At 36.2% G+C, this 24,570-nt stretch overlaps 1 protein-coding gene across 7 annotated transcripts in view; it reads right to left on the bottom strand.

The window, feature by feature from the left end:
* Positions 1 to 24,570, bottom strand: part of QKI (QKI, KH domain containing RNA binding) — a 163,443-nt gene that overhangs the window by 115,570 nt on the left and 23,303 nt on the right. For all 7 annotated transcript variants that reach the window (XR_005241348.2, XM_038001188.2, XM_038001187.2 and 4 more), the window contains exon 2: positions 7,530 to 7,672. Coding sequence is in view for 6 of the 7 variants with exons in the window: in XM_038001188.2 (XP_037857116.1) it covers positions 7,530 to 7,672 (143 nt within the window). In the remaining variant the exon portion in view is untranslated. The remainder of the gene's footprint in view (positions 1 to 7,529; positions 7,673 to 24,570) is intronic.

Genomic DNA, 24,570 nt, shown 5'->3' on the forward strand with positions numbered 1-24,570 from the left:
TACTATATCATTTCAGATCATCACATCTTGATTTCTCAATATTTTCATATCTTTTGCTGACTGTCACCACTTTAACAATCATCACATATATCTTTATTCTCAATGAATGGCAATACCAGCAAGGCCCTTCCCTCATTCTTAGCCTTCACATGTGAAAGATAAAGAAATCTTAAGATTCTCCCTATTTAATCTGTGCTCTTCATTTCAACTGCCACTGCCTGAGTTCAAGCTCTCATTATTCCATACCTGGATTGTGGCTATATCAGTACCATGAGAGCAATTATGTCTCTTCATATTCCTGAGCCCTGTTACCTAGCATGGAACACATACTAACATTTCTAGGATGAAGAAATGATACTAAGATTTTGCTGTTTTATATTCAGATATCATTTTTAGTGTTCAAGTTCTAATTACTTTTCAAATTTTAAGAGGTTTGTTTTAATCTGTCCTTAACATGGCAAATTTATACTATTTATATACTATCTTAAAAGTACAAAGGAAAGAAACTATCAAAACAATCATTGTTCTATAACCGCAAACAATACAGCATTGAAGTTTTCAAAGTCAATCAATTCCCTACCAGATAATAAAGAAAATATTTAACAATATGAAACAAGGAGATGCTCAAGTTTATGACGGACAGGCTGCTTACTGATGACACTGATTTTGGACTTGGGAAAAGCAGTGTTCTATGGTAGACAAAACAAGATTTCCGGAAATCCCCAATTTATTTGGAAGCTACCTTGTTGTAAATCCTGGGTTTATTAAGATATAAAATATGTTTTCTGGCTGGGCGCGATGGCTCCCCAGCACTTTGGGAGGCTGAGGTAGGAAGACTGCTTGAGCCCAGGAGTTCAAGACCAGCCTGGGCAACACAGTGAGACCTTGTCTCTAAGATAAAACAAAACAAAAATCACTTAAATATATATGTATTTTTTCCCAATGAAATGATTAACTGAATTTAGCTCAAAAGCTAGTAGCTGAAAAGCTCAACCTCAACATCCCTAAAGTAAAGGCAAGTGATCTCAAAAACTAAGGTACTTTTCTGCCCAAATTGAAATCAAAAGAAAACATAATCTCATTAATTTACAAAATAAATTTAGGTCACCTACTTATAAACAGGAACTGAAATGCGTGGAAGAGTTCAAGCGGTATAACCTTTGACTGTTTCACAGCCCATTTCATGTGTGACAATTTTGAGGGGTTAGGAGGAGGAAGATTCTGTTATTAGCCATTTTACTCCCAGAGACACTGCTCTCTCAAATTGTGATGAAAGGAGACCATCACCTTGAGCTTTCCTTTAATCTTTATCAGAAATAGCTCAATGTTCCTGGAATATGCATAGCACTGAGAAGCAGATTTCTCCTCGATTTCTATATTATATACTTTGGCTATTTCAGCAAGAATCTCAGAGATATGGAGATTGAATATCTATGAGTAGATATCAAATTATTATCAAATTATACATAAGTCCTTTGTAGCAGTAATTTTAACAGAGTAGATTCTAACTCTTTTTAGATACATCATAGACAAACGTTTCTGTCTAATCTGAATAATTCTTCCCTAATAACCCCATCTTTTCTTTTGTTCTTCTAAGCACTAGTTCCTATCAAATATTAAAACATAATACTTACAAAAGAAAGTGCCTGCATTTTTAAAACTCGGAAAGGCCTTATTAAAGAAATGTTAAACTTTGGAAAAATATCAGCTATGTATTGTTTTCAGACTGTCTTGTAATCCTTTCTGTAATTATTTATTCACATCCTAAGAAATGTAGTATATCCCAAACCATAAAAAGCCTATGAAATATTTGGTACACAACAGGCCCTAAATACACCCTTACAGAGTGAAATAAAGAGGAAACTTCAAAACACAACGAAGAGTCATAAATTGACTTTTACTAAACCAATCTAGTTGAAATTATATATCAACAGTAAGTTTCCCTACCTAAAATGTAAAGATATGCCCTACATTATCAAATCACACTGCTAAATTAAAACTTCAACAGGTTAATATGTAATCTGAATCACTTCACAACTCCACTGAATAAAAATATATACTAACCTTATGAGAAAAACTACCTTTAAGTAGATTCCTGTACAAACTGTCAAAGAGAGACGTGCAGATCTTACTTTTAAAGATTATTTTCACTCATAAAATTATGATCATATTCAGGCAAAAATAAAGTGTTAACCTGGGTACTGAAAAAGGAGACTTTGAATATCATTAAATTTTGATTTAATATCATTTGTTATTCAGAAGAATGAAAGTGAAAGTAGTGTACAATCAAGACTCCTGAGGTTCTTGATTCATCCTTCGTCAAAGGAACAAAGCCTTTAAGGAAAGATAACACTGAATTGGCCCCTCTCCCCATAATCCCTCTAAAACAAATGCCAGCTCAACACCCAATTTGACACCAGCTTCTCAAGACTGGTGACAAATAACAACCCTATGCTAACTAACTCAGAAGCTATGACTAGCCTAAGCTGATTTGCAAACCCAGGAAAATGAAACAGAAAGAGAACTTATAACTCATGTTCCATTATCAACATATATTATTATAAGAGTGTACTGTGAATAACATTATGAATCTAAACTACTCACAACAGCAACCAGGCTGGGATCCTACAGGCTGAAAACACAATCCTTGAAGAGACATTTGTCTATCTTACAAAACCTTTGACAATATGGGTATTCATGATGGCCTAGACCCAAGAGATGCCTTTCAAAGCTATTATTCAAAATTAAAGCCCATTTTAAAAACATCAGGAAATCAGAACTATATTCACATAACTCCAAGAAGTCTCACTACAATTTAATCATCAAATCATTTCCAAAGGAAGCAGTTTACCAATCTAAACTGTTCATGCATTTAACAAGACGACTAGTATCGGCAACAGCTAGACCTCACCAATATTTATCAAATCTACTACTCTGGCAGATCCTATAGATTAATTTCCAGCAACTTGAAATTGATAACTAGGCAAATTTAATGACAAAATTATTACTGGCTCATTCAAAATACAACACTTTTTACTTATGTAAATCCGTTAACTCTATTCATAATCATTTATAACATTTCCATGGATTCAAACAAGAAAACTTGACCAGCCAAATAAACAGTTTGATGGTCTAAATATAACTTCAATGCTCTTTCATGTCTATAGTTTTATGAATGCACGAGAAACTTAAAGTCTTAAATAATTTAATCTTTTATCTTTCATACAAGACTGAGCCCCTTCAAGAACAGGATTATTTTTCTTATGTGTAATCACAAAAACCACAGAGTGCCTGCTCTATCAGGTGTCACATATTTGTTACCTTCACTCCTCCAAACAATCCTATGAAGTGAACCTTGTAACTTCATAGACAAACAGATTCTAAAAAGCAGCCATATGCTCAAAGCCAATGTGATCATCTCAATTATTTTTCGGCAAATATTTATTTCAGTCCCCTTCTCGCTGTAAATGAAGTGAATGTCAGTAGTGCTGACTTTGAGGTTTCTCAATGTCAGCACTACTGACATTTGGGGCCAGGTAATTCTTAGTTGGGGGGCTGGAGGTGCACGGAGGCTGACTGTCCTGTGCATTATAGGATGTTTAACAGTATCCCTGGACTCTACCCACTAGATGCCAATAGTACCCCCTCTCCCAAGTTTAGACACTGAAAGTATCTCTAGCCATTGCCAAATGTCCCCACAGGTAAAACTGCCACCAGCTGAGAATCACTGGGCTAATGGAAAGGAACAAGAGCAGAGGCCTTACACATGCTCATGCAGTTTGGCTTGGATCTTGCATTCCAGTGGCCTGACATAACAGCATGCCCTAAGCGGCCACTGCCCGCTTTAGCCTGGGTCCAGCAGGAACATAAATGGAGAAGACCTAAACCCACCCACAGTTAGCCTCAATCAAGCTAGGCTCCACCTTAATCAGTATACCCTCAGCCAGCATACAGACCCATGAGCACAGAAATAAATGATTATTATTTTAAGCCACCCAGTTTTAGAGTGTTTTATCATGGAGCATTATTGTGGCAATTGTTGACAAATACAGCCAATAAGGGGAGAAGCCAGAATTCAAAAGCTAGGCTTATCTGACTAAAAAACCTACTGTCTTTACTATATCAAAGAGTTTTTTCAAAAGAATTAAATATTCTCACCCAGAATGTGCTTGGTACACAGTAGAGATGCAACAGAAGTCTGCTTTATTCGCAAGTATTAATTCTGTAAAAATTTTAATACATTTTCAGTGGCCTACTCATATCAGCTTCTCATTCTTACATCATGAGGTCAAACTTCAAAAACGTTGCATAGGGCACTACAGCACTGCTTCATTTCTCAGACCTTGAGTCTGAGACTTTCTTCTCGTATCAGTTTCAGAGCTCTGCACAGTTAAGTCCAAAACACTATCTCTAACATAACACTGACTTCTGTACGTAACGTGCTATGTGCAAATGCAAAAGACAACAGGTTTAAAGAAAAAGAAAAGTTGAACAATATTTGAAAGAATGAGTTTCATACAAATATGCACAAATACTTACTGTGCATACACCATTTACCAGACACATTCTAAGCACTGGAAATACGGTACTGAAAGACAAAAGATTCCTGCCCTGAAAGAGCTTACATTCTTGTGACACACAGCATAAAGACATTTTCCAAGTGCTTCACTCATATGAACTCTTTCGTCTTCATTATCTTGTGAGAAGTTTAATATCTCCATTACGGAAATGAGAAAACTGAACACCAGGAATGAAAAGTCACAAAACACCACCACTTCCCAGGCTTTTGGTTAAGATCAAGTGTAACACGAAAGCCACAAAACAAGCAGCAAAACTAGCTAGAAGTCTTGACTCTGAGTTCCTACTTTTGACCACGGCATGACACTGCCCCTCTGCTAACTCTCTAACCTCACATCTTACACTTCCCAAGCACGTTCCTGCCTGAGTCAGCTGTACTTGCTGTTCACTCTGCCTGGAATGTTTTCCTCCCAGATGGTTTTCATGCCTTCCTCCCATCATTCTGTTCCTGTCTGTCCATTCCCATCATATTATAAGAGATTTCTTTCCTGATTACCCTTAAAAATGAAATACCTCCTTCCATACACAGTCACTATTCATCTGTCTACCCCACTTTATGTTTCTCCGTAACACTGATTACAGCTATAGATTCATTTGTTTACTGTTTGTCTTTGCCACTGAGATGTCCACTCCACAAGACCAGTGACACTGTTTAATTCATCACGTCACCACTTACCGTTTCAGGCCTCCTGAAATGATGCCTGGCAAAATAACCAGGTACATGATCACCTACCTCTCAGCCTGGCTGACCCTGCCCCCGCACTTCAGCAAGCATCAGAATTATCTACAGGGTTTAACAGGCAGATTGCTAGGCCTCACCCTTACCCCAGAGTTTCTGATTCAATAAGTATGGAAAGGGGCTTGAACATTTACAGTTCCCAGAAAGCATAGAAACTATGGTCCAAGGAGTGTGTTTTGAGAATCACCGATCAAGACAAATGTCATGCTCCAACACACCTGTCAGTAACAGTAGTTCACTGTGGCAAGAAGTCACAACTGGAGGAGGAAGGAAAGGAATATAGTGAAGAGTTGCCCTCTAGACTCAAGTCCTGACTTAGAAGACTATATGAAACATATGTCTTTTAAATAATGCATAAATATCCCTTCCTTGAATAGGATTTCCTTTTTTAAGAGATGGAACCAGACAGATCAACATTATATTCTCTATCAAGGTCTTACATATTCTATGTTAATGCCCACTGCAGAAACATTATCCCTTAAGGTTTAAATAAGCAAAACAGACAGTTGCTAACCTTTCTGGGATAGTGAAAAACCTAACAGCAGTAGACCCCAATTGGAACAGCTGCCCAAATCACAATTTCCCATCTCTACAAATAATCCTAATACCCAGGGTAGGCTCACAGTGGTCGTGTCTAGGTAATGGTAGGTAACTTCACTTCCCCAGTCAGAAAGGCCCAGAACACATTCACTCTTCTAAGAATTTTAAAGATAAAGTCTGGGAGGCACCGATGCCAAGTTATGTCAGCAAGGCTCTCAACCGAGAAGCTCCACAAACTCCTGCTGCTCAAGTTCTCAGATGCCCTCGTTCCTAGCCCAACATGGCACTTTGTTTTCCAGCTATTCTTTTAATCCTCTATGTTACTCAATAATCTTCCAACCAACTCCTCTTTTCCTACATTATCCAAGACTATTTGTGTATTTGCAACCAAATACCTATAAAACCAGAATAAACGTATATAACCTTTAAAAAAAAAAAAAAAGGGTTATATAGATCAATTTTTGCAAATTGTAATGTAACCGCAAAGTATCAAAGCTTTTTCCTATTAATTCAACTTAAGACATTTCTCATCTACAGACTAGTATTCTGTCCATATAACCAATGAATCATAGAGCACAACATCGTATTTCTGACATTATAACAACTCCTTTTTTCATCTGCTTTCATAAAAGTCCTCTGAAATTTAGCAAAAAGCCACCATCTTTTCTTGGTTTATTCAACAACTATTGTTACCTATTATGTGCCAATATGACGAGGGATACAGCAGTGAATAACAAAGACAAGATTCTTGCTTTATGTACACCTTACACTCTTCTGGGGAGACACAGAGAGAGAGAAAATAAACCAGAGAAATGCCCGATTATAAGTGCTATTGCAAAGAAAAAAAAAGACAATGTGAAACAGTGAGTAGCTAGACAGATGGCTTTTAAATAAAAAGGTCAGGGGAAGCCTCTCTGAAGTGACATTTGAGCTAAATTCTTAATGACAAGAAGCAGCCAGCCAGAGATCAGAGCACAGCTAACATAAAGGTCCCTAAGACTGGGAACAGACTTGACTTGCTCTAAAAGCCAAAAGAGGGCCAATGTGACTACAGTGTGGTAAAGAAGAGGGAAAATCATTTAAGATGAGTTCAGAGAAATAGAATGGACCGTATCACATAGGGTTTTGTAACAAAAAGCAAAGAATCTGGATTTATTTAGAAATTAACAGATATAGGAAAAGGAGGCTATTTGCAAGATGTTTATAGAGAATAGTTGAACAATGGACTAAGATGGGGGGAAATCAGATTACAAACAGTGGTTTCAAAAAAAATTTTAGAGCTGAAAGGAACCTTGTAGTCCAACACCTTCATTTTACAGAAAGAATGCTGTGGCCCAAGCTGTGGCTTCTTGAAGGTCAGATTAAAGATGAGCAGAGTTGTGGTTGGTGCTCTGTGACAGTCAGGCCAGAGTGCTTTCCACAATTCCTCATTCAGTTTTGAAACCCAAGAGTCTATACCATGTGCATTTCCAAAGTGACATAGCAGCAATCAAATGGAAACATATTTAGAAAGAAACTTTTTAAATTATCCATGCCAAATTATTCACACTTCAGTTGATGACTGCATTTTTTTAAAGTCGCTAATAATGCTTAAGTATTTACCACCAAATATATCTCTTCCCAAAATATGTGAAGCAGAACAAAATTGAATAAAACAACAAAATATACTTACATCTGGGTATTCTTTTACAGGCACATAAAGTTTCTCTTGTAACTGAACAATAGGTCCCACAGCATCAGGCAATTCTGCACTCCTTTTCTCTGTACTGCCATTTAATGTGTCATTGTACATGTCTTTCCGTACTCTGCTAATTTCTGTTAAAAGTAAAAATTTTAAATGTGTTAGACAAAAAAAATATTCTTGCTAGTCCAGGGGAAAAAGAGAGGGCAGGGGAGGTTTCATTGATAAAGCGTTAAAACTCAAATAAAGAGCTCCTGGCCTATTCTGTCATTCTCTGGATTAAGCCCATGTTTAACAGGACTACAGCCTTAATTAATTTCTACTACAAACCAATTTTTATACCAATCAAATAACATATCTTATTAAATTAACTTCAAAGCCCAAGCTCCTTCCTAACCAGTATAATATGGACTTGTTAGTTTATCTAATTTTTCCAAATCTAAATGAGGCCAGTCATTCCAAATGATAGCTTCAGTAAACAACTGTAAGAATGCCTGTCAGACAAAACTAATACCAAAGCCTCTTTTGTACTTCAGAACTAATCTGTCTGAAGAACATTTAAATGGGACCACTTCGATTATTTTTAGATATCTTTAGAATACCCAAACAGAGATGTTCAAAAGACAACAGACTGCAAGTTCAGCAGAAGTCTGAGTTTCATATACAAATTTAATGGTTAAAGCTATCAGAAGAGACGTCTTAGAGCAAGTAACGGGAGAAAGAAGGACGGAATGCACTTGAGAAAAAGGAAGGGGTAAGGAAAAGAAGATCCAAATCAAGAAGAAATGGAGGTAGGAAGGAGAACTAGAGAAGAGGGGTGTTATAGAAGCTAAGAAATGACAGATTCAAGGACAGGGTGATCAACAGTATCAAATACTACAAAAGAATGTAAGATAAACAGCAAAAGATGGTACCTTGGATTTGACTACTAAGCCACTGGTGATCAGAGAAGTTTCAAGGGAAAAAGATGGTAACAGATCAAACTACACTGGGTTAATAACTGAAATATTAAATATAAAAAGAGGAAGCAGTGATACCTAAAATCAATGACCTGTTTTTAAAAACCTGTATTACTGTTCTTGGATATACATATACATTTTTTTTTAAGTAGGAGAATTCTATTTTAATGAGCCAAGTACTATAAAGAAAACGGATCCTTTCAAAAATTACTAAGCTTCTAGTATGCACCAGACGACAGGCTCCTGTCCATTGGAACACACTGCCTAGTAAGAGTTGCCATTATTAAGGTTAGCCGGATGTATATGTAATGTCTCTCTATCCTATAGACTGTGTCCTACTTGGGAGAAAGGCTTGCATTCATTAGTATTTAAAAATGTCTTTTATTTTTTAAATGTATTTTGTATGCTTTCCAAACATGGGGAAGTTCAATCTATTGACAGTTCCTTAGGAACTATCAAATATGAAGGCATTCTTTAATTTTTCAAACTAGTTATTTAAATCAGTTTCGGTTAAATAAAATGCAACACAGCAAAAAGGCAGGATCAAAGCTATTCTTACTCAGTTATAAAATCTTAATCAATTAAAAAAAGGCACTGTAATACATTTTCTGCTTCAGTGATACCAATATTCATTTTATAACAAATTTTATCTCTTAAATAACAATTTGCTTATAAAAGCTTACCAAATGCTTTTCTCTGAATAGCAAATAAAATAAACAAAAATCAAGAGATTACCTTGGATTTGACTACATGATACGGGCAGAATTTTATTATTTCCTAAGGTTTTTATATTTCTGGCTTTATAATTAAATCTTTCCTAATAATGTCCAGTATCAAATTGGTGTTTATCTTAAGTTAGCATATGACAGCAATTCTCAAATCAAGTTTTCAACAACCAAATAATAATTTAAACACAAATGCTCATTTACATAATTTATATAACTACAGCAAGTAATTAACCAAGGGGCATTAGAAAAATTTATCTAATTAAAATCACACATATATCCTTTAGCCAGGTCTCTGGACCAATAAAGCACTTTGCGTATAATTATCATTTAAATATCTTCTTCAGAAAATACCTATTCTTACTATATAGTTAGCATCACACCAATATCAAAGCCTGAGAATAACAGGAAAGAAAACTATAGATAAAATTTGCCTAAAAATATAGATGCAAACATCTGAAATAGAAAAATAAAAATGCACTAAGACATAGTAGAATTTATACCCTGAGTGCAAGAATAGTTCAATATTGAAGAATCTACTATTATAAGTAACCATAGTAATATAACAAATCTAGGGAAGAACAGTGACTTTCCAGGTAAACAAATTTATCAAACTTAAAAAAAAAAAAAGAATCTATTGCAAGTTATCCAAAAATTCATATAAGATGACTAGATTAAAAAATATATAAACGTGCCAGGTGCAGTGGCCCATGCCTGTAATCCCAGCACTTTGGGAGGCCGAGGCAGGCAGATCACTTGAGGTGAGGAGTTCAAGACCTGCCTAGCCAACATAGTGAAACCCCGTCTCTACCAAAAACATAAAAATTAGCTGGGAGTAGTGGCGGACGCCTGTAATCCCAGCTACTTGGGAGGCTGAGGAAGGAGAATCACTTGTACTCAGGAGGTAGAGGTTTCAGTGAGCCGAGATGGTGCCACTGCACTCCAGCCTGGGCAACAAGAGCAAAAAACTGTCTAAAAATAAAAAATAAATAAATAAATAATGCATAAAACCAACAGTCCTCATATATGAGCATCTATCTGGTTAGAGAATACAATTCATTTACCACTTAAGTTGTACTTCTATAAATACCTATGTGACTCTGATTAATAACACAAAGTTCCATGAGATTCTATTACCCAGCGTGTCCCCAGGTGCCTGGAACACAGCTGGCCCTCAATAAATACCTGGTGGAGGTAAACAAAGGGAAGAAACAGCTGGGTTTCTGCAGCATTAAAGTTAAACAAGTCATGGTTCCAGCTCTCAAAGAACTTACTCTAATAAGGAAGACAGATAAGTCTTTCTACCATCTTTTTTTCAGTCTCTAAGATGTATCACTCAATTTCATAACAGAACACAATGTACATTAATGTACAAGATAGTAATGATGGGAATGAAAAGGTGACCAAGACATAGTTCCGGTCCACAAGGGCTTTATAATCTTATTCACTGTTGAGTTTGGCCAATTATTATAAACAGGAAAAAAAAAAAGTAGAAAATCATCAGCACTTCCTCTGTGTTACTCAGAACAAGTTCTGATTCCAGTTCTAACAGTAACTGTGATTTTAGACAAGTCTCTTTCTTACAACCTCTCTGTGCCTGTGCTTCATATGCTTACTCAATAAAGAAACTGAATCCATTGTTTTCCAATCTTAGTATGCAAGAGCTCCATTTATTCTTTTCCTCCGTAATCCTGTTTTAAAAAGTTTTGTCTTTAAAGCTTTCCATTTGTAAGTCCTGGCAATCAGAGCTTCTGGGAATGTTATCCTAGCAGGAGGATACAATTATAGCCAAACTACTATACAAACATGCAACAAGTATGGGTTTGGGAAATGCTTTAGTCCTTTTGTAAGTAATAGCTTCACAGGTGTTCTCATGAAACATAGGAATTCTTCTTAACTAATATATTGTACACACTATTTTGCTGTATCAAACATTATGACACTCAAATGCCCCACTACCACCGCGCTACCTTCATCAACGCGCAGCAGTTGTTCAGAGAACTAAACATTCGGAACCGTTTGCTTAATCACATGTAGTACAAAAACTCTCCCAACATGAACCCCAGGCATGTATTTTCTATCTAAATATCCCCAATATCAAGATAAATTTTTAGGTATCTCTAAAGATCTTAAATATTATAAATTTGTTTTAATAAACCAAAATCTGCTCTCCTAAAATTTCTACCACTGGCCACCACTCAGCAGCCCCACAAACATTTGAAAAATTCTAAAATGTCTAAGTGTCCTCTTCCCTAAACCAACGACATGGGAGGCTGTTTAGACGAACTCTGTTTAGACGAACTCTGATTTGTCTAGGTCCCTTTTTAATATGTAAAACCCTACACTGTACACAACATTCCATAATGATCAACGGGTAAGGCAACTGAGGTTATCAACTTCTAGTCCCAAACCCTGCCCTGTCCATAATCACTGTTTAAGAGCTGATGATGCTTAAGAATATTTTTGCTGACATTTTGCTAATGGTGTTAAGACAAGTCTCCACCATTCCATAATTCTACACCTGTTTGTTTAGACACCAACAGAAGATTTCAATTTTTTTTTCCTGGATATTTTCTGCAACACATACCCCTTCAGCAGACTGACACTAATCTATCAGCTGATACTCTTTAAGCATGAATAGTCTCCGAGTCAGGAATCCAACTAACTGCAACTTTATAGAGCACACATTTCTTTGGCCCAGACCCCAAAATACAGGCACACCTTGGTGAAGAGTGAAACATCGTTTCAAAAATAAATAAATAAATAAATAATACATACTCTAGTAACTTGCTTTTTAATCTAGTTGCTCTCTGTACCTTGCGAATTTGGCCTCCTAAATAGAGCACAGTGAAGTTAAATTCCATGGGTTGTTCTTAGCTCAAAAATAACTTTTTTTCGTCAACTACTTGATGAAATCCAAAGCTACAATGGGACCAGAACCTCCTTGTGGAGCCACCAGTTTAAATAGGAAATCATCTGTTTAGGAATCTACAGGTTATGCCATCAAGTTCAGAATATACATTTTTCAAGTTTTGGGAGTACTTGCCTTTACAGAACTTAGGCTCCTCCCATTTTCTACAATCTTTGGAATTTACTTTTTTTTTTTTTTTCCAAATTTCACTATGCTGAAAACTATTGTGTAGGCCTGAAAACGTGTTACTACTTACTGTCTCATCACATTTCTCTGCTTTAATTATCTTGATTTTTTTCTTTTCCAAACTAAAGTTCAACTGTCAGTTAATTCTGCTCCGATGTCACTGCACAGTTCTGTTTCATGTGACCTTTACTCCTTTTTCTTTCCCCTTAATTTACCCAACTATAGATTTCACTAAAAGGTTTTAAAGTCATTCTTATGTTTCAACAGCCTCAGCTCACGTTTGTCTTTGGCTTTTCCATCACCACTACTCTTTTATTGCATCCAAATTATTGTACATGTACTCTGCCACTTTTGTACACATCCTTTTAATATCTGAATTACTGGGCCGGGCGTGGTGAGTCACCCCTGTAATCCCAGCAATTTGGGAGGCTAAGGTGGCCAGATCACTTGAAGTCAGGAGTTCAAGACCAGCCTGGCCAACATGGCGAAACCCCATCTCTACTAAAAATACAAAAATTAGCCAGGTGTGGTGGCAGGCACCTGTCATCCCAGCTACTCAGGAGGCTGAGGAAGGAGAATTGCTTAAACTCGGGAGGCAGAGGCTGCAGTGAGTTGAGAACGTGCCACCGCACTACAGTCTGGGTGACAGAGTGAGACTCCATCTCAAAAAATATATATATATATGAATTATTGGATTTAACAGATCAATCACTCTGAAAAACTAGAACACTGGAATTAAGGACAACAGGAAAATCTGTTAAGAGAATAAAAAAATATGGCATAAGAAATCTTACAGCATTTAGCAGTCATTTCCCGAAATATATAAATACATAGCTAAGGCTGTGTATAAAATCAATACTGCAATGTTGGAAAGCCAAAGAATCAAATACAGCTCTACGTTACTTTCTGGTTTATAAATTTTTCAGCAAATTTAAACTAAGAAAATGAAAATTAGGAAATGAAACATGAAAAATATTTACTGACTCAATCATAAGCAACAAAATATTAATGAAAAGTAAAATTCAAAACCAAAATGCATCAAAGAATTACTTTCAGGATTTGTAAACAAACGAAACAGTTTTAAAACACTGAAGAAAAACTCACATAAAATGCATCTTACACTTAGTGTTGTGGTAGCTGATTCAACTGCTCAGCCTGCAATGCTGATGTTATAGACACATATATTTTTTCACTGGGTATCTATCCGCTGTTTCTTTGTACATTACATTTGAATCCATCAACAAAATTTGCCTTATCATTGTACTAGAACAGGAGCTAATAAAGGAATAAAAAGGTTACTGTGTCGTTTGACCATAAATGTGCTTTTCAAATTTAACATTTTCCATTAACTTAAGGAAAATCTTAGTTGTCAGTAAAATGACAACTATAAACACATATATAATTTGATATACATAGTATAAATTTTATGAGGTAGCTTAAAATGAGTGCTTTCATCTGACGCTTAAATAGGCTCCAGTATTTCCACACTGTCTGCAATCCCTACCTCTTGCTAGACATTAAAGTAGTACACTAACACAAAGAGCAAAGTAAGATTTAGTTATTTTAGGTCTTAATAACAAATACTTGTTTTTATTTATATAATACTTATTAAATCTTAAAACAATAATATTAGTAATCTATTTAAAACTGAAGAACAACTGCCACTTCATAAAAAGGTGGCTGTCATGTAACCTCATGTATTTAGGGTTAACAACGATCTCTTCTGTAAAAAGAAACAAACTTTAATTAAGGGTTGACTAAATACAGAAAAAGTTTTAAAGTAATTTTTGAGCTAAGAACCCATGGAATTTACCTTCACTGTGCTCTTTTTAAGAGGCCAAATTCACAAGGTACAGAGAGCAACTAGATTAAAAAGCAAGTTACTAGAGTATATATTACTTATTTATTTATTTATTTATAAGACAAAGTTTCACTCTTTTCACCAAGGCTAGAGTGCAATGGCACAATCTCAGCTCACTGCAACCTCCGCCTCCTGGGTTCAAGCAATTCTCCTGCCTCAGCCTCCCAAGTAGCTGGGATTACAGGTGCCCGCCACCACAGCCAGCTAATTTTTTTTTTTTCTAGTAAACATGGGGTTTCACCATGTCGGCCAGACTGGTCTCGAACTCCTGACCTCAGGTGATCCACCCGCCTCGACCTCACAAAGTGCTGGGATTACAGGCATGAGTCACTGCGCCTGGGCCTAGAGTATGCACTATTAAGTGAAATGTGTTTTGCTTACTCTAACAACCAAATAAATCCGATTTAATTTCAAAGTGACCGCTTTCAAACTGGAAAGAAAAAAAAAAACAAAAAAACCCAAGCTATCAGTAACTCTCTAGATGGAACCTTATTCCAGGGGTTAAATTGTACTCTGTACTTCACAATTCTAAGTCCAAAAACCAAAACTACAAAATTAATCATAACTCCTCTTTGTATTACCAAAATTAACAATGGTCCAAAATTGTCAATAAATTTCACATGCAAACATTTGAAACAGCAAAAACCTTGTAACAATGTTAATTCGATTTCCCTGATTGTTCTCAGCAGCAGTTCTGTATTACAGAAGTACCTAACAGTAAGTTGCACACGTTCCAGGGGTTATAGAAAAGAACCTCTATCATACGGATCAGATTTATACTTAAGTATACATTTTTTTGGTAAACACAACAAAGTCGAAAAAGATACAACTATTAACAGTAATCATCTCTGGGAGATGAATTTACAAGGACTATTTAGCTTTCATGTTATTATACAAATTTTTCTTACAATAATCACCTATTAGGAGAGTAGAAAGCAGAAAGCTTATGTCAAAACACTGCAAGCATGGGATTGCCTATATAAAAACAGCATAATAAAGACGTTATAATTCATTGCCTCCCAACTCTAAAAATAAAGCGATCTAGTTCTTTTTTACATGACTCAACTGGTCTTCACCAGAATCTGAAGGAGGATATATTACAATACCCTTTTTACTGTCCTCCCAAAATAAAAAGAAAAAACAACTAATGCTCAGTGATTAAAGAATTACAAATATCGTTATGTTCTCACTCATACATGGGAGCTAAAAAAGTTAGCTCATAAAGGCAGAGTAGAATTATAGATACCAAAGGCTGGGAAGGATGAATGAGTGGGAGAAGAGATGAAGAGAAGAACGTTAATAGGTACAAACATATAATTAGATAAAGGTATGAATTCTACTGTTCAACAGCAGATTAGAGAGACTATAGTTAACTAATATATTGTATATTTCAAAGTAGCTAGAAGAGAGAACTTGAATTATTCCCAACACACAGAATATAATAAATACTCAATGTGATGGAGACCTCAAACACTCTGACTTAATCATTATACACGCTATGTAGGAAAAAAAATCACATGTACCTCATAAGATGTAAAATATGTATCAATAAAAATAAAGAAAAGGTAAATCAAAAAAATAAAAGAAACTGGACCAAGTCACAGCTAGTCTAATCCGCTTTACTTAGTTTCACAGAGGATTTCCTGGCATAAGAAACTCTTAAAATTCATTTTAAGAAATGGTAATTAGAGAATGGAAATAAAATGGAACAAGCCACCTTTTGATGTATTGCTGGCTGTACTATAATAAGTGTAGACCAGTATGTTCACTGTTTTAATAGTGAGTGAAAAAAAGTCTTCTCAGCCCTTTCTTTCACTCCATTTTAACAAAACACAGTTCTGTGGATGAACTCCAGGTCTAGGTTCCTAAAGTGACATCCTGAATGAATAAATGGATACTGCCGGTAGACAGAGAAAGTAAAATAGGTCACTGAAAAGAACAGAACAGAGTGTGGGACTTGGTGGGGAGGTCCTTCACTCACTTTTGAAAAACCAGTTACTTAATTGGATAGGCAGCCTTTCTCATTTAAATTGACTTTTGTTTCAACTTACCAAAAAAGAGTTTACTTTTAAACCTGTTTAGCTTTACACGTTAATATTTAACTATTATTTATCTAATAGAAAATGTTGTCTTCTGGTCATGTTGTTTCTTAGAATACTCAGGGGAAGCCAGTCCCTATCTACATAGTCACTGTATTAAAATGTAAATTTAAATCTAATGGCGAACTAGTTAAGAAACATTTTAATGAATATCAGAAGAAGATGCAACAGTAAGCTGGTTCAGTATCATCAGAATCCAGGTAAAAAGAAATACCTGAGAATCCAGCAATTATTATTAACAACTCTTTTCCCAATCCTTTTCATATTTCTGAAAGAATAAAAATAAACTCTTAGCAATGGAAATGGGTACCCAAGATAACAGGGATATAAGAAAATGTACTCTTACATGTCTCTGAATTTTGAATTATCTCAATGTATTAACTTTTCAGGAACTTTTCTTAAAAGTGTTTACTTATATAGTGATAATAATGAATTACAACCCATAAGATATAAATAACTGAATAAATAAATACAATGGGGAAAGGGGACAGATCTTCCTTAAATAATTTTAATTAGTAACAATCAATGCAGACAAAAATCATTCAAGAATGCTAAATTAGTGAGCAAAAATATGAAAGGATAGCTGTACAGTTTCAGAGTATCTCCCTTTGAAGGCATTCATTAATGACTAAGGAAAAAGGAGGAACTACAGTGGAGAAATCTGACAGACATCACCTTAACCAACTAATCAAAGTTAGTATCACCAGTATTAAGACATATACCCCACAGCATGATCCACTGAGATGCGCACAACAGCGCTTGTGTGTGATTGTTTTGCCAAAAATGATACTCATTCTAATCATGAGAACACACCAAACACACCCAAATTCAAGAACATTTTTATAAAATAACTAGCATTCTTCAAAAGTGTCAAGGTCATGAAAGAATGTGAAATGGAAACAGATTGGAGGAAACGAAACAGACATCACTACTAATGCAATGTGGAATCCTGGACCAGAAAAACCAAATGAGTAGGAAAACAGGTAAAATTTGAGAAAGATTTGCATATTAGTGATAGTACTGTATCAATACTCATTTCCTGCTTCCCATAACTGTATGATTTTATGAGTTGTTAACGCCCATATTATTTTTTCCACTATTATGTAAGACTAAATTTATTTCAAAATAAAGAATTAAAATTTAAACAGTGAGCCTGGGCAACATGGCAAACTCCATCTCTACAAAAATTAACCAGGTGTGGTGGTATGCCTGTAGTCCCAGCTACTCCAGACTGAGGGAGGAAGATCACGTGAACCCAGGAAGTAGAGGCTGCAGTGGTCCATGATTACTCCACTGCACTCACCTGGGTGACAGAGCAGGACCCTGTTGCAAAAATAATAATAATAATTAAAAAGTGTCTGCTTTGGACTTTGGGGTTATTTATTCTAATGAGGGAAGGGGGGAAATAATTGTGACAAAGTATGAAAGCCACGAAAAAAGAAAGAAACCTGAGGGGAAAAAAATCACTCAAAATAGTATCTTCCACGGTTTAAACAATGCTAAAAATTTAATTATACATATTTGCTTTCTTCAAATAAGCAATCATTACTAATCATCCAAAATATACGTTAAATGTAAGTGCTTAATATGTTCGTTATTCTTCTCCAAAATAGATATCCACAGATAAAAAATCTAATATTTAACCTCAACTACAGATGACTTTTCTTGCAAAAGCTTTGTAAATTTTATCTATAAATTTTAATTAGATTTTCTTTAATATACTGCTTTAAAAGAAAACACACACACTTTAAACCTTCCTTAAAGAAGGTAGAGAAAGATTACAATCCATAAACAATGACCTTTCTATAAAAAGCCTATCTTCCTAATACATGTGGTAAGGCAAAAAGCACAGGCCTTGAGTTTACACAACCTGGATTTTACTCCTGTTTCCCAGGCATGATTTAGCTGAGCTGTGTGCCTTCGAACTGAACCTTCTGGGTCTCATTTTCTTCATCTGCGAAATGAGCACGTTAGACCACATCATATTTATAGCTTGTATCTGCCCTAAAATGCATCTCCTTGTCTTCTTACAGAGAAGTCCATTTTGTGCTCCTTCTGTACTGACCTCCGATAGGCAAGGGCTGTATATATACTCAATGACTGGTTGAGAATTCCAGGCCAGTCAATCCTACTCCTGCCAGAACTACATATTCTAAAATGTCTTAAACTACTACTGGCCACCAAAATTTACTTTAAATTACATCCTCGTAAAGCATCAAATCCTCATGTGATCAGATGCCTCCACACTTGTTCTTGAAGAAGTGGGGAAAGGTCTGTACCTATGCATTTTGCCCTCCTGAAGCTCCAAATCCCTTAGGGCTTTAAAAGGAATTTGGTAAATCAGAGTGAAAAAGAAACAGATGCCCCAAAAATTCTGAAGGAGTTACATCTGTGTAGGAGATAGGGGTAAACTGCTTTTTCCTAGGTAATAATTCATTTGATTTTTAATTAACCTTTTCGATTATATTCAAAATTTCACCTAAGTTCAATACAGAAAGAATCTAAGGTTTATAATCATGTAGCACAGGTTTACCTTAGTATCACCTTAATTCCATAACAAAGCAAATACATGTCTGTCACTTCATGACATTTTTAGGAAAGAAAATACATGTCAAAAGACATTCACAGGTGTTGTAAGAGAATTCTCTCATACTATGAAAAAGCCAAGAGGAGCTGTTGTTGCTGTTGTTGTTTTGAGACAAAGTCTTGCACTGTAGCCCAGGCTGGAGTGCAGTGGCGCAATCTTGGCTCACTGCAACCTCTGCCTCCTGGGTTCAAGGAATTATCTGCCTCAGTCTCCCAAGTAGCTGGGAATACAGGCACCCGCCATCACGCCAACTAATTTTTGTATTTTTAGTAGAGACAGGGTTTCACCATCTTGGCCAGGCTGGTCTTGAACTCCCGACCTCGTAATCCACCCGCCTTGGCCTCCCAACATGCTGGGATTACAGGCGTGAGCCACCACACCCGGCAAAGAAGAGTTTTTTAAAGGCTTAAGAAACAATCTACTATACACAATATTCCAAAAGAACCTCTACAGCAACCACTGACATTGAATTAGAAAGAAAAATAAAACTTCAGCAAAAATATCTTGGTCTGTAACAAGAGCAACATATTACAGTGCCTTCAAATGTCACAGTAATTGGTATTGAAAACAGTATTTTAATATGGTAAGCAATATGATCTCCTTTAATTAAACCACAGTTGGCTTACTTTACAAAGATTCAGAAAATCTAAGTTATGTCATGCTACTGGCAAATCTACATTTACTACTTTTTTACTGCCTCTTCGAGTGTACATTCTATCATATAACATTCTTGGAAAGCAAATTTAATCAGTTTTTCAATGGAGAACACAGCACTCTGTGTTGAGATTATAAAAATATAACTGATTAGAATAGAAGCTAAATACTGTATTTAAAATATATATATTACTAATACAATCCAACAAAAACCCTGGTAAAGGACATTCCAGACCAACCCTCCACACTGAAATCCTATCACCAACTCCCTTCTCAACCTATTTGACACATTCAAGACCAAACTCCCAGGCCTTCCCAAAAACTTGTTCCTCCTGATCTTGGAAAATGGCACAATGTCAAGTCCATTCTCACACTTCATACTCCATCCACTAGCAAATACTGTGTACCCAACTTTCAGACTATATCCCCAATTTCACTTCACCACCACAACCCCTAACATCACAGCTCCAATCACAATCATTTCCTACCTAATCTTAACCTAACTGATCTACCTGCTTCCACCACCTTGGTCAGTCTATTCTTCATTCTTTGGAGTTAGCCCGCTGAAATCCAAGTGAAATGTCACTCCTCTGCTCAAACTTTTTGGTTTCAGGACTCCACTCTCTAAAAATTAATTGGAGGAGTCCAAAGAGATCCTTGTTCATGAAAGTTGTATCTAATAAAACTTACCATACTAGAAATTAAAACTAAAAATGTTTAAATTATTTTTATTCATTTTAAAATGAGTAAACTTATTACATATTAACCAGAAACGCACATTTTACAGAAAATAACATATTTTCCAACTAAAGAAATTACTGAAAAAGTCAATTTTATACTTTTGCAATCTTTTAAATGTCTGTTTATTAAAGACAGCTAGATTCTCTTATCTCTTTTTTTTAAATTTATTTATTTATTATTATTATTATACTTTAAGTTCTAGGGTACATGTGCATAACGTGCAGGTTTGTTACATATGTATACCTGTGCCATGTTGGTGTGCTGCACCCATCAACTCGTCAGCACCCATCAACTCGTCATTTACATCACGTATAACTCCCAATGCAATCCCTCCCCCCTCCCCCCTCCCCATGATAGGCCCCGGTGTGTGATGTTCCCCTTCCCGAGTCCAAGTGATCTCATTGTTCAGTTCCCACCTATGAGTGAGAACATGCGGTGTTTGGTTTTCTGTTCTTGTGATAGTTTGCTAAGAATGATGGTTTCCAGCTGCATCCATGTCCCTACAAAGGACACAAACTCATCCTTTTTTATGGCTGCATAGTATTCCATGGTGTATATGTGCCACATTTTCTTAATCCAGTCTGTCACTGATGGACATCTGGGTTGATTCCAAGTCTTTGCTATTGTGAATAGTGCCGCAATAAACATACGTGTGCATGTGTCTTTACAGCAGCATGATTTATAATCCTTTGGGTATATACCCAGTAATGGGATGGCTGGGTCATATGGTACATCTAGTTCTAGATCCTTGAGGAATCGCCATACTGTTTTCCATAATAGTTGAACTAGTTTACAATCCCACCAACAATGTAAAAGTGTTCCTCTTTCTCCACATCCTCTCCAGCACCTGTTGTTTCCTGACTTTTTAATGATTGCCATTCTAACTGGTGTGAGATGGTATCTCATTGTGGTTTTGATTTGCATTCCTCTGATGGCCAGTGACGATGAGCATTTTTTCATGTGTCTGTTGGCTGTATGAATGTCTTCTTTTGAGAAATGTCTGTTCATATCCTTTGCCCACTTTTTGATGGGGTTGTTTGTTTTTTTCTTGTAAATTTGTTTGAGTTCTTTGTAGGTTCTGGATATTAGCCCTTTGTCAGAAGAGTAGATTGCAAAAATTTTCTCCCATTCTGTAGGTTGCCTGTTCACTCTGATGGTAGTTTCTTTTGCTGTGCAGAAGCTCTTTAGTTTAATGAGATCCCACTTGTCAATTTAGGTAATCGGTGAAATCAGACTATCTTTGTGATAATAAGATGTTGCTTTTGGTGTTTTAGACATGAAAGGCAACGGCAGATTCTCTTATCTCTTGAATTCAATCTGTTGCAATATCACATAGCACGCAGTCTCTGGAAAACTCCACTGTACATTCACATGTAAATGCTGGTGAAAATGGCAAATAACATCTTATCATCACAAAGATAGTCTGATTTCACCGATTCCCTAAAAGGACGCCCAGACCCACTGCTCTAATAATTTTCCATCTCAGTTGGTATAAAAGCCCAGGTCCTCACAAAGATAAACAATAGCCGACAGCATCCACACAGGCTCCCCTCCCTTGTCCTCACCTCTAGTCTCCTTAACCAACCTAACCTCTGTCCCTGGCTACAGTCCACACAAGGAATTGCTAGTTCTACCCTCAAGGTTTTGCACTACCATTTTCCCTGCCTTGGAAAGCTCTTCCCCAGAAAGCAGTATGGCTCACACTAACACCTCCGTCAGATCTCTGCTCCAATTTTTCAAAGAGTCCAACCTTGATCTTCCTATTTTAAATGGCAACTTGCCTCAATCCATAGGAACACTCCAGATCCCCTTTATCCTTCAATTTATTTCTATAATTCATATTTCCAAATACGTTACTGTACTTGTTTATTGATTATTGCCTGTTGACATTAGAATGTTAACTGAGAGGGCAGATGGCTGTTTTTGCCCCTTGCTATATATGTAACATCTACATCATTGGATGAAAAACACCTTTTGAACAAATATTAGGACTATTAGCACAAAAACATGCAAAGCTACAAAAACATTTCTTATAACTTCACTCAAGCACCAATATGGCATCTGCTCGACAATTCTAGCTAGCTTACTCCTCTTCCCTTTAAAGTAATATAAATGCACAGTGCTCTTCTGCAAATGGCTTGGTCTCTTTATTCTGGACTTGTGAAGTTTAGAACACTTTGCTAATAACATGTTCATTACATCAATGCTACATTCTTCTAGTGTATCTTACATCAGATGAGAAAATAAAATGTACAGGCATCTAAATATATGATTAGTCTTGACTTTAAGAAAAAAAACCTAGCCAATAAGGAAAAGGCTGCTCCTGCCAGGATTGCACAAAAGGACTGCAATCATCCACTCCTACTGAGCTTTATCATAACCCTATACTCACAGCCAGCACAGTCCTGATTAACCCTGTACTCAAAGTATATTTAGTAAAAATATGTTCAGAATATAATAAAAGCTTTTTAATTTCCTAAAAGAAAAACTTAACAAAATTGAACTGACCTGAAAAAAGTATAACCTATGTTTAAAAAAGACTGTCTTATCAATGACACAATATAATGATTTTTTCATATATGCATTCAACAACTATGTATTTTACACCTACTATGTACTAGGCACTGGCCAAGGCCCTAGGAAAACAGTCATGTGCAAATACAGACATGGTCCCAGTTCTATAACAACTAAATGAACAAAAACTATAGTTGAAGCAGAGTAGCAAAATATGGCCTCTTAAAAGAAACCTCTAAACATACTTCACAACACAAAGAATAATTTTACCTTTTATTGAGTTTCTATATCTCATAATCATCCTATAACTTAAACTAAGGAAGTTATGCCAATATTAAAAGCATTATGTTGGATTCTATGGTCATTCAGTCTATATGGCTAGGAGACACAAATCCAGAATTCAGAATAATGAAGTCTAACATCTTTCCACGTAAAGAGCCTCCCCAAGAACTCTGTGGTGGAAGTCAGCATTTTATTACAGTATGATCAGGTAGATTCCCTTACAGGTAAGTAGTATTTTCACCTTCATTTCATAGTTAGGAAAGAGAGATTTGGGGATTAAGTACTTTCACCAAAGACCACATAAAGATGAAAATCTAGCTCTGACTCCAAAAGCTGTATTATTTTACTCATACCATTTGGCCTCTCCAGCACTACTGCTCCATCCCCAAAGTTAAATTTGGTTGCTGCTAGAGTGAGTGATCATGATAGTGGGAAAAACAGTGATGACAGATGGTAAGAGCTAGATAGAGAAAAGGGAAAAGATGGGGCAGTGAGTAGAAATTAGAACTATGAATAAAGAAAAGAACAAAAAAGTAGAGACATATACAATGAGGGGGGAAAGGAAATGGTATATTCAAATTAAAAGTGGAATGAAAATCAGACAAGACATTCTCATTTAAGCTTTTCACCATCCATATTTACTCATCCATGAGGACTTCTAAGATTATTCTAGGCCAGGCACAGTAGCTCACATCTGTAATTCCAGCACTTTGGGAGGCCAAAGCAGGCAGATCACTTGAGGTCAGGAGTTCGAGATCAGCCCGGTCAACATGGCAAAACCCCATCTTTACCAAAAATACACAAATTAGCTGGGCATGGTGGCACACACTCGTAATACCTGCTACTCAGGAGGCTGAGACATGAGAATTGCTTGTACCCTGGAGACAGAGGTTGCAGTGAGCCAAGTCACTGTACTACAGCCTGGGCAACTGAGTGAAACTCTGTTTCAAAAAAAAAAAAAGGATTATTCAGCAGGGCGTGGTGGCTCACGCCTGTAATCCCAACACTCTGGGCGGCCAAGACAGGTGGACCACCTGAAGTCAGCAGTTAAAAAGGATTATTCTAGAGCGAAACTTCTGAGTTTGATAAAATAAACTCTTTCACTTCAACAACAAATATTTGTAGGTGTCTGGCACGTAATAGATGCTCAAGAATCGGTTATTATTAATACAACTGTTCCTATCTTTCTATGGTATCAGACACTGTGCTGGAGACACACTGGTAACCAACATGGCCCTTGTCCATGAAGACCTGGCAGTGGGCCAAGCTGTAGAGGTGAAAGAAGATGAAACTGATGATCTGAACCCGTGTAGGCCTAGGTTACTGTGCGTGTTTGTCTTCAACAGAAAGGTCTAAGAAGTAAAAATTAAATAGAAAATTTTAAAAACAGAAAAGAGCTTATAGAATAAGGATATAAAGAAAATATTTTTTAAAGTATAATAATAAATTTAAAAAAAAATATTTTTGTACAGTTGTATAATGTATTTTTGTTTTAAGCTGTAATTGTAGTCAA

Source organism: Chlorocebus sabaeus, chromosome 13 (genome assembly GCF_047675955.1).
Source record: "Chlorocebus sabaeus isolate Y175 chromosome 13, mChlSab1.0.hap1, whole genome shotgun sequence".
NCBI lineage: Eukaryota > Metazoa > Chordata > Mammalia > Primates > Cercopithecidae > Chlorocebus > Chlorocebus sabaeus.